General features: G+C 33.6%; 2 protein-coding genes across 2 annotated transcripts; one reads left to right on the forward strand and one right to left on the reverse strand.

Annotated features, from left to right (window-relative positions):
• Nucleotides 1-2,778: 2,778 nt before the first annotated feature.
• Nucleotides 2,779-8,189, forward strand: LOC137813770 (COP9 signalosome complex subunit 2). The gene is made up of 12 exons (XM_068616188.1): nucleotides 2,779-2,986; nucleotides 3,825-3,917; nucleotides 4,338-4,416; nucleotides 4,768-5,008; nucleotides 5,091-5,165; nucleotides 5,285-5,419; nucleotides 6,008-6,195; nucleotides 6,448-6,516; nucleotides 7,129-7,219; nucleotides 7,336-7,470; nucleotides 7,713-7,825; nucleotides 7,922-8,189. Exons 1-12 carry the CDS (start codon nucleotides 2,977-2,979, stop codon nucleotides 8,010-8,012), a joined length of 1,320 nt encoding a protein of 439 aa, XP_068472289.1. The 5' UTR covers nucleotides 2,779-2,976; the 3' UTR covers nucleotides 8,013-8,189.
• Nucleotides 8,190-8,410: 221 nt separating this feature from the next.
• LOC137813771 (uncharacterized) lies at nucleotides 8,411-10,235 on the reverse strand. The gene is made up of 6 exons (XM_068616189.1): nucleotides 9,926-10,235; nucleotides 9,654-9,746; nucleotides 9,430-9,528; nucleotides 9,181-9,222; nucleotides 8,871-9,102; nucleotides 8,411-8,789 (listed from the first exon to the last, which is right to left on the reverse strand). The coding sequence occupies exons 1-6, from the start codon at nucleotides 10,046-10,048 to the stop codon at nucleotides 8,659-8,661; spliced, it is 720 nt and encodes a 239-aa protein (XP_068472290.1). The 5' UTR covers nucleotides 10,049-10,235; the 3' UTR covers nucleotides 8,411-8,658.
• Between the last annotated feature and the right edge of the window lie 278 nt (nucleotides 10,236-10,513).

The following is a 10,513-nucleotide window of genomic DNA, read 5'->3' on the forward strand; positions in this document are numbered from 1 at the left end:
TTTTATTGGTTTTTCTCATAGGTTTCTTGCTACAACTTGGTTTGCAGTGTTGTTCATCTGATTTGAGTCTCGTTTCCCACCGTTCTTGTTGATAGGTGGTTAACGTCTTGTTTCTAGCGGCTTAGTTTATCACACATTTGAAGCGTTGGTTCCCTTTGGTGGGATGGGAAAAAATTCTTTCGATTTTCAAATTCCTTAGGAGTGTCTTAAAGACCAAGGTTGCTCTTCACAAGCCATGTCATCTTATATGGCTTAAGCACAAAAGATGACTTTTGCCCAAGCCTTGAATAATGCCTGTGATATCCCTTTTTCACGTTTGTCTTCTCCTTGTACCAAGAGACATTTGATATATTGAAGACTGTAAAAATTACCTTCATGGAAGAATAGTACTATCCAAAAGTGACAAACCTCTTACTCATATGTACATGTGCAAAAAAGTTGAATCTTTCCTGAAAAACTTTGGGATCTTTGAAATCTATTCCTCTAGGAAAAAGGTTTTATGAATTTTATTTTTGTGCCCTTGAAGATATGAGAAGAGTCATATGAGTGGGGTCTTGGAATCTCAATTTGGGTATCTTGAGATTTTTGCTTGGACTAAAGACTTTGTGCCATCTTCCATGAAGCTTACCAAAATTCAATGTTGGGTCAGGATCCACAGTCTTCCTATGGAATATTGGCAACCAAAAATAATTTTCTCTATAGTGAGAGGGATTGATACTCCTGTTTCTCTTGATGATCGCACCATGAATAAATCTAGAGGTTTTTTTGCTAGCGTGTTGATTGACATTGATATCCTATTTGCTTTGTCTAATCAAATTTTGGTGGAAAGATCTGGTTTTGCTTTTATTGCAGATATTGAATTTGAGAAGTTGCTTCATCTTGCTCTTCATGCAAAATGATAGGGCATGATATTTCTGAATGCAAATGACTTTCTGATAACCTCAATAACATAACTATGGTCTTTTAGAGGGATTCTCTCATCTCAAATTTGCAACATGTCCTAAATTAATTTATGCCAAATGGGTTACTTCTAAATCTGTTTCTCAAGATTTAGTCTTGTAAAATTGTTTTAAATCTCTTTCAAGTGATGAACAAAAGGCTCAAGAGTCATGTCTGGCCATCTTAGTAACGGATATAGTTGAATCTACCTCAGCTGATATTTTCTTAGAAGAAGGAAATTTGGTCTCTAAGTTCTTGGGTTGAAAAGATGGATAAAGAGGAATCATTAAGTGAAAACGATAATATGGTTCAAACCTTTAAGACACCGAGATGTCCTTTTAAAGTTGGAGTGAAAGCCAATAAGATGACCTCCAAGAAAAAGTAATGCTAGTGACGTGCATCAATATCATAAGATTTTATTATTGTTGCTGAATGCAAACGAGGGTTTATTTGATTGGATTTTTGAGATTCAATTGTTCTTCTTTACCGTCTTTATGGGAGCTACACATTAGAAAATGTTTTTTTGTTTGACTTCTTAATTTCTCTCTTTTTTGGTTAAAATCCCCAATGTAGTTGCTTAGACTACTCTTGTGAATTTCTTTCTTTTGTTTTTTTTTTGCATGAGTTTGGTATAGTCCCACCATGTTGTTGTTTTCTTTTTTCTTTTTTGATTTTATGTTATTTTTCATGTGATGACATGTGCTCCCTAATACGAGTATTATTAAAAAAAATGCTAAGAGATGTGAGACTTTTGGACATATCGAAACAAGCTTCCCAATTGAGGTTTAAAATGTTGAAGTGATATTGAACCCTCTTTTTCATTAAGTTTGTTAAGATGAGATCGTTAGGATCAATCACTGCAATTAAGGTATTGTCTGTTTTTGAATTTGATGTTGTTTTGGTGTGCCAAAAGTTTCACATTGCTTACAATTTGAAGTTAATGGTAATTTAAATACAACTTCTTCCTTTAATCTATTGAGACACCTTTAACAAGTAAAACTATAATGAAAACATCAAACTTCAAAGTGAACAATATCTCAGATGTACTAACAAACGCCTATCTAAAACAAAAATCATTATATCGAACTTCAAAATACACAATACATCAAATATAAAATAATTTTATTCAACTTCAACTTGAGCTTGTAATAAGTTTAAATTCAAATATCTTTATCTTTTTCTAATTTAGTTGTAATAACCCATCTCAAACTAATTTAAAAGCATTTCTACCTAAGTCTTAAAAATCAATAACTAATGAAATACATTCTAAATCAAATTTCCTACCTAATATATTTAGTTTGAGATGATGATTAACCTATCGTGAAGTTAATAAGGAGTTAGTTACTTTTTGTTCCTATTATTTATTTATTTTAGACAACTTGGTTCCTTTATTAATAAAAAAATTCAATCAAACTCTTTAACAATTATATCCTTCTAAAATTAAAACAAGTTTCTTTATTTTAAAAGTGGAATAATGTGACTATGTATTTATTACGTTGAAAATAAAGTGATTAGTTTTATAATTTGTTACTACGCATTAATTATAAACTAAAGTCAATAATATTTTGTTTATTAATGATTTTACTCTCACTTGAGTAAAAAAAATAGTGCTTTTCTCCGTTTTAAAAAATTAAGAGACTTAATATATATTTTATTAATCTTAAAGGCAAATTCAATAAATAAATATAATACAACTTAATAACATATAGAGCGTAACAATATTAATGAGAAAAGTGTGTTATGGGATGGAGGAGTTAATGTTATACAATTTACTATTATTAATAATTAATAATTCAATATGATGGATAAAACTAGTCAATATAGGAATTAATTAAAATTGTAAAATGGCGAGTTTTGAAAGGAATGGTAAGTAAGCCTTTTATAGTGCAACGAGGCTGAAACGCTACTAAAACGTTTCTCCTTCGCTTCACTCACCGGATTCTTACTCTCGGCTCATATTACAACTCGGAGTCTCTGACTCACCGCTTCCGACCTTAAACCTAACTCGGATCCTCAAATTCAGTCGATTTCATCACCATGGCTTCGGGTGCGTTTTCTTTTTCTCCGTTTTCTCCAACACTCAGTGTTTCGCGCCCTCGCATTAATCTTTCTCTTGTAGTTTAATTTTTGTTTGGTAAATCGCTTCGTTTATTTATTGCTTTTATTTTTTCGATTTGAAGAGCCTCGAAATTTGAATCCCGATTCGTTTGTATTCGTCATTTATGCTACGGAAAAATCTAGATCACAACTCCGGGGCTTCGTAGGATTTTACTTCGTTGTAGCGCAATTGAGCACAAACTCTGTAGCCCTAGATTGAGTCTTGAGAAGTCCGCAATCGATAACGTTTTGTTGGTGTCATCCATTTGTGTGTGGCTGACAACACGAATAAATGTTGAGGGTTTTCTGATGATTTTAATGTTTTAATGTTCTTGTGGATTTTATTAGGAGATAATGCATTCGATTATTGTTTTTGTGGTTAATTCCTCAATATGCTTGCTATAAGAAACAACTAAAAAGCCTTATCAAACTTGGTTTGGCTTTTCTTATATGTTTTTCTCTGTTGCTAAACTTTGTGCGGATGGTTTCAAGCTTGGATAAAAGAGTGGCTGGTGTTGGAAAGTTGCCAGCTGAGTTAAAACTTGTGGAATCTTTATGATTTGGATTCAATCTTCATGCATGCCTCAGTCCCACTCCCCTCCGTCCCTAACTTTTGTGAAGTGATATGTGTAATCATTATACGACAAATTCCATGATTTGAAACTCGTCAACTATAAAAGGAAGATCGCTGAAGCCAGCTGGATGGGTGTTATTTGCGGGAGAAGTTTTTCTTGTTGTGCTTCTTTGACCTATCCTAATTGTTTGGTTTTGCTTCTGATATCCTGTAGATGCTGATATGGAGGACTATGGATTTGAGTACTCAGATGAGGAGCAAGAGGAGCAAGATGTTGATATTGAGAATCAGTATTACAATTCAAAAGGTATTTCTAGCAACTATTTTTACTTCTGCTTCTTTTTATTTACAAGAAACAAAAAATAATTCCTAGCATTTATGGTTTGGGAATATTGGTTTCTTTTTGGGATTCTAGATAAAGTTCTGGAAATTAGATCGTGTTGTAACTTGTAAACTACTTTGTTCACTTCAAATCAGTGTTCTGTTGCTGCTTATTTCTTCCTAAAGTCAAATTTAATTCATTTTCTTGTTGATATTGATTTAACCATGCTACGTTTCTTCCTTGTTGAAATGATTAACAAAATGAGTTATTCAAATAATTTCTATTGTCTAAATCTCTATCACATATTTGTACAGAATTGTTTTTTCATAATTTGTGGTCCAAGGGTGGTTGATTTGATCCACTTTTTGTACTGACTTCTGAGGATGTTTTTTGGTTTGTATGCAGGTTTGGTTGAAACTGATCCAGAAGGTGCACTTGCTGGTTTTGCGGAGGTTGTGCGCATGGAACAAGAAAAGGCAGAATGGTAAGAATTTTATTTCCTGTGCTGTACAATAAAAAAAGATATATGTTTTGGAGTTGAAGAACATAAATGGTCATATGATTCTATGTGCTGTATCCTTTCTTGTATAATTATTAATTCCATGGTCTGTTACTGTTCTTTTTATGTGAATAAGTAATGTTTCTCTTTCCTTTTCATTGGGTCAAGCTAGATTATCTTTAATAAATGCAGCTATTGTGTTTGTTTCACGGATTCCTTCTCTTAATTCTTGTACTCATTTATGTAGTTCTCAGTAACATCATGTATTAGAATCATTCCACAAGGATAATAAACCATCATGTATCACGTTTCATATTTTACCCTACTCTTTACTAGGGGATTTAAAGCTCTAAAGCAAACTGTGAAGCTCTATTATAGACTTGGAAGGTATAAAGAGATGATGGAAGCCTACAGGGAGATGTTGACTTACATTAAATCAGCAGTGACTCGTAACTATAGTGAAAAATGCATAAACAGCATTATGGACTATGTGTCGGGTTCAGCTAGCCAGAACTTTGGTCTTCTGCAGGAGTTCTACCAGACAACTCTGAAAGCCCTTGAAGAAGCAAAGAATGAGGTCAATACATTTAGACATTATCTTTGGCCAGTGTTATTTTTGACTAATGCAGTCTTATGTTTAATTTTTGTGTCATTCACAGAGATTATGGTTTAAGACAAATCTTAAGCTTTGTAAGATCTTCTTTGATATTGGGGAATATGGACGGATGAGTAAGGTAATGCATAATTATTTTGTGAAATGATGTAACCTGTTGTTCAACTTAATTGTAATGTTTGTATACGTATTGGTATCCAGTAGTTTTTGAGTAATTTATGGGTTTTGTTGAACTGCCAGATTTTGAAAGAACTTCACAAATCTTGTCAAAGGGAAGATGGTACAGATGACCATAAGAAAGGAACCCAACTTTTGGAGGTTTATGCAATAGAAATTCAGATGTACACAGAGACCAAAAACAACAAAAAACTCAAGGTCTGTATTTGTTTTAGATAATAAGTTCTTATTCTGCTACATGCATCAAGAGTAATAATGTGCCTTTTCAATCTATTACCACTTTTCCCTGCAATTTAGTTTTTTATTATTTACAAGACTTTTCTTGCTGCTTATGGGGTGAGCTCAATTTCTCAAATAACATCTTTTTGTTTCTGTGATTCTGTAAGAATTAATTGTTTTTTCCATTTAGTCACGGTTTGGGCAAATAGTTACAAGAGATAGACTTTTTTGCCAAGCATGGTATGGAGATTTTCCAACTGATACGCACAAGCTATGCTGCACAAAGACATTTGTTATTGGGTCTTGATATCAGTGAAAGTGGTCTTTATGGAGAAGTCATTGAACCAAAGGTTGATGGAGGAATGTTTAGTGCATTAGCTTTCTATTGTAGAAGTTCATCTAAACAAAATAAAATATAAGAAAAGTAGTTTTTTTTTTCTTCAAAAACCCAGAAAACCATGCACTCTAAAACTAGGTGGTGTGATATAGAGCATCCTTCTAAACTATTCTAATGCTAAAGGAAAGTTCTTTGCCAGTATTTATCACTTTCCTTTGTATTAAATGCAGCAACTTTACCAGAAAGCACTCACTATTAAGTCAGCAATTCCCCATCCGCGGATAATGGGAATAATCCATGAATGTGGGGGGAAAATGCATATGGCAGAGCGACAATGGGCTGAAGCAGCTACGGATTTTTTTGAAGCTTTTAAGAATTATGATGAAGCTGGGAATCAGAGGCGTATCCAATGCTTGAAGTAAGCATATTTAAATTTTTATTTTAGTTATCAGTTTTAAACAATTTGCAAAAGATGTTTCTGTATTTCATGATTGTTAAATGCCAATTACTAAAAATTCCAGTTAACTATGAACCATCAATTTTGGCAGTAATTTTTGTAACGGTGTATGATATATTGTCCTTAGCATTTATGCCCAAGTACTTCAGAATAAGTCATTCAAGCAACCATTTTTTTTGTATCAACTTGGACCTAATTGCTATTACATGTCAGATACCTTGTTCTTGCCAACATGTTGATGGAGTCTGAAGTAAACCCTTTTGATGGGCAGGAGGCAAAGCCGTAAGTCCTTTGTCTTTAATTAATTAGTTAATTTATTTGAGTAGCTATGTTCTCCCTTGATTAGTTTAATCACATTCCCTTCTCAGATTTTAGAACAGACACATCCCTCCTGTTAAAGATCAACAAACAATGTGTTACATTTAAATCAATTTAATGTAAATGAGTATTTTAGTGATTTCTGTTTCGTATCTGGTGATTCTCAACATGATTTGTAGCCAGTTTTTAATATTTATTATCAATTATGTGACCTTTGAAGATGAAATAAGTATTTTTGGATGGAATTTCAAAGCTGATAATAATTAAGGTATTTAAAATGAGTTGTTTGTGACACTGAAAGTTGTAGAAAAAGCTAAGATATCATTGGCAGATACTTTCATCAGTCTTCACCACTGTTAAGTGATTTGCCTACATTGAAAAGAATGAAGTGGAACTTATATTCCTCTTCGAGGGGGGGGGGGGGGGACTGTATGTATAAGAGGGGGGAGGGGTGTAATTTAAGCAACTGTCATGGGAAATGAGTATAATTTACTCATTTTTATCACTGTACTTCCTCATCTTTCCCATTCTCTGATCCAATTCCTATCTTTCTTTCTGTTTTCACTCATATTACAGATACAAAAATGACCCTGAAATTTTGGCAATGACAAATTTGATAGCAGCTTATCAGCGGAATGAAATATTGGAATTTGAGAAAATCTTGAAGGTATTTTTATCAAGTCTTGCATGAGAATAATATGGCTGCACTAATTTGACCTTCAATGTTTCTTAGTATTTATGCAATATTTGTTGGAATTTGATAGTGGGTAATTTTCTTTCCAGAGTAACAGACGTACCATCATGGATGACCCATTTATCAGAAATTACATTGAGGATCTTCTAAAGAATATCAGAACTCAAGTCTTACTGAAGCTCATCAAACCATATACGAGGATCAGGATCCCGTTTATATCTAAGGTAAAAATGTACTCGCTACACTTGTACTTTCCCTTCATCACAAGGAAACTAATCGGTCAAATACACTTTTTCTATAAAAAATAGTCAATAAATGTTGAAAACAACTATTCCCTCCAATCTCTGATTATTCTGTGGATTCTTCCATTACTATCCCTCTCCTCTTATTTGTTGAGTTGATTTACGATACACTTAAGTCGCTTTTAGTCTAATACTTTTATGCTATAAAACCTATTAATTTGCAGGAACTTAATGTGCCTGAGAATGATGTCGAGCAGCTACTGGTATCTCTTATCTTGGATAACAGAATTCAAGGACACATCGATCAAGTCAACCGGCTCTTAGAACGCTCTGATAGGTTAGTTTTTATGTTTGATTCCTTTCTACCGTATTTAGTTTATTCATAATTTTGTTTGTATACAACTTAGTTGTTGACTTAAAAATGCATGTTCAGGTCGAAAGGAATGAAGAAGTATACTGCCATAGACAAGTGGAACACACAGCTTAAATCCCTTTATCAAACTATCAGCAACAGAGTTGGTTAAACCGTGGTGTCTGTCGGGAGAGTTCTGTTTTGTTGTCCCAGCTTGCAGTTTTGTCATGTGAATTAATGTAGCCATTATGGAGAGTTAGGGATGTATTGCATCAATAGTGGAATCAAATCGAGACCCAACTTGTGATTCATGTTCTATTTTATAAAATATAATTGTTTGAAACATTCATGATTGATCGATTCAAGTAGTCTAATTTTATGTTTGTGCTGAATGTATCTGCGCAGTACATTAAGGTTTCCCCCTCTATTTTTTAGTCATAAAAGATCAAGACAACTCAAGTGGTCAATATGGATCACTAGTCACACACAGTAAATTGTTAAATATTAGGACAACCTGAATTAACACAGTCATACATAGCAATATTAGATATCAAGACAACACAAAACAAGTCCATCGAATCACCTGTCATACATAATACATTATTAAATACCATGACAACATTAAAACAGGTCCAAATGAATCACCAGTCATAGTACATAATTTATAATAAATTCATGTGCTAATACATTATTAAATACCATGACAACATAAAACAGGTCCAAATGAATCACCAGCCATAATACATAATTTATAATAAATTGATGTGCTTTCCCTTGGAAGTCCTGATCTCCAGGCTTGGGTCACTCCCCTTGTTTATTCATACAGCGTTTTCATCTCTGTTTTCTTTCTCATGGTCTTTTCCATTCTCAATAACTGAAACGTCAACTTTTGGTTGGCATAGGACTTCTTCGTTAATCCAGTTTCTCAATTGATTGGTGGTCACTTCATCTGTTTGCGATAAGACAAGGAACGTTCAGTTTCTAGAGTAAAAAGCATAACCAGTAAACACAGATGAGCGCAATAACCCACCTAATCGGGGGACTGTGTGACCCTGGGGGTGCCTTAATATCAAGGGTTTGTCAAATGCAGATGCGAGATCCTCACTAGGCAGTTTTAGCCAATCTTTGTCCCCAATGAAGTGAACAGATTTAGCTTTGATTGGGTCTTTGTAGGCAACATCGCATATGCTGGGATCTCTAAATTTGCTTCCTGATATTGATATAAAAAACTTTATGGGTGGATGATCCTTTAACACCTTTCCCTGTTAATTTCGTGCTCACTAGTTAGAGTTGTGGTTTAAATTAAATAAAAAATCTAATTATGGTAGTATTTTACTTGCCTGTGCTTGGTAACCAAGCAAAAGTGCAGAAAGAGTTGCGCCCTGATTTACATGAAGAAGAAGGGAGAAAGCTGGGTTTAGTAGTAGTTATACATGATAGTAATTGTCAGAATCTCCTGACAGAATTCATTACATTCCATTATTATCAGGATTTGTACTGATTTTATTCCATAATTAGGAGAATAAGCTAGCTGAATATTTTGTATTTATTGTATAGGATTGAATCTTAGAGCAATTATGAATGCTCACCTGTGAGAAGCCAAGGAAGCCATCGAAGGGACCATTGGCTGTAATGTATTCGCATAAGTATGAGATGCATTCTTCCAAGTTAAAGTACACAGTGAAGTCCTGGACAAGATTTGTGTATATGTTGAGTAATTTCCAGTAAACCAAGGCAAGTGAAGTTTGACAAATTCATTACTGAATGAGCTGCCAAATCTGAAATGAAAGAGTGGAGGATCTAGTATTCCTACCTTTTCAAATTGAAACCACTCATAGTAAGGTGGAGGGAAGATTCCTTCTATGTCAGACTTCCCTCCAGCAGGGTATTTACCATCTGGGAATTCCTGTGGCATTAATACAGTTTAGGTCCATGTCTTACATGCTGACATTCACATGTAACTTTTTGGTTCTATTGCTTTCATCAACAAAGGAAGAATTTGAAATATCCAACAGGGCTTAAGGTTAAAAGTGTTCCATGCATACACTTGAACATTAAAAAGTAGAAGTAAAATCTATTTATTACCATATCAAATCTAGTGAATAGAGAAGGATCCCATTTGCTGATCTGCTTTTTCAGAAAACTGCCACTGGTTCTGAATCCATGGAGGCAAAGTATTTTCATCTTCTTTCCGTTTTCTCTTTCCATCTTTGTTTTCCCACTGCCTCACGACTCACAAGCTAAGGAAATTTACTTATTTGTAGGAAGTGGAATCTATGAAGACTAAACACTGTTCCTACCTACCATATTTTTAATGTATTCCAACAACCACCTTATTTGACTTGCGAGTTGGTACCAACGAACAAGCCTTGTAGTAGCTGGTGGGCTGCTGCATAAATCCTGGCTTCTTAGAGAATTACTATATATTTATTTTTTTACTTTGAACTCAAATAAAAAAAATGAATTGAAAATAATATAGATATTAAATTTTATAAAAGTAGTATAGCCCACAAAAATTATTTTTTACATAATATATGTTAGTGATGAGATTACAAATTGAATTGACGATTGATTCTTTCGTTTTCTCAAAATAATTATTTTGATTTTGAGTATTTGGTGTCAAATATTTCATAACTTATCTGAACAATTTTTCAAAATAAGAAATAAGTTTTG

This window comes from Phaseolus vulgaris, chromosome 1 (genome assembly GCF_000499845.2).
Source record: "Phaseolus vulgaris cultivar G19833 chromosome 1, P. vulgaris v2.0, whole genome shotgun sequence".
Classification (NCBI taxonomy): domain Eukaryota; kingdom Viridiplantae; phylum Streptophyta; class Magnoliopsida; order Fabales; family Fabaceae; genus Phaseolus; species Phaseolus vulgaris.

Excerpts from the sequence above, each read along its gene's own strand:
- LOC137813770 (XM_068616188.1), top strand. Across the intron at positions 5,009-5,090 it reads TTGAAGAAGCAAAGAATGAG|AGATTATGGTTTAAGACAAA; the intron begins GTCAATACATTT and ends TGTCATTCACAG. Across the intron at positions 6,196-6,447 it reads AGGCGTATCCAATGCTTGAA|ATACCTTGTTCTTGCCAACA; the intron begins GTAAGCATATTT and ends ATTACATGTCAG.
- LOC137813771 (XM_068616189.1), bottom strand. The coding sequence starts at position 10,048 with ATGGAAAGAGAAAACGGAAAGAAGATGAAAATACTTTGCCTCCATGGA. Across the intron at positions 9,223-9,429 it reads GCTTCCTTGGCTTCTCACAG|GGCGCAACTCTTTCTGCACT; the intron begins GTGAGCATTCAT and ends CATGTAAATCAG. Across the intron at positions 9,103-9,180 it reads TGCTTGGTTACCAAGCACAG|GGAAAGGTGTTAAAGGATCA; the intron begins GCAAGTAAAATA and ends CGAAATTAACAG.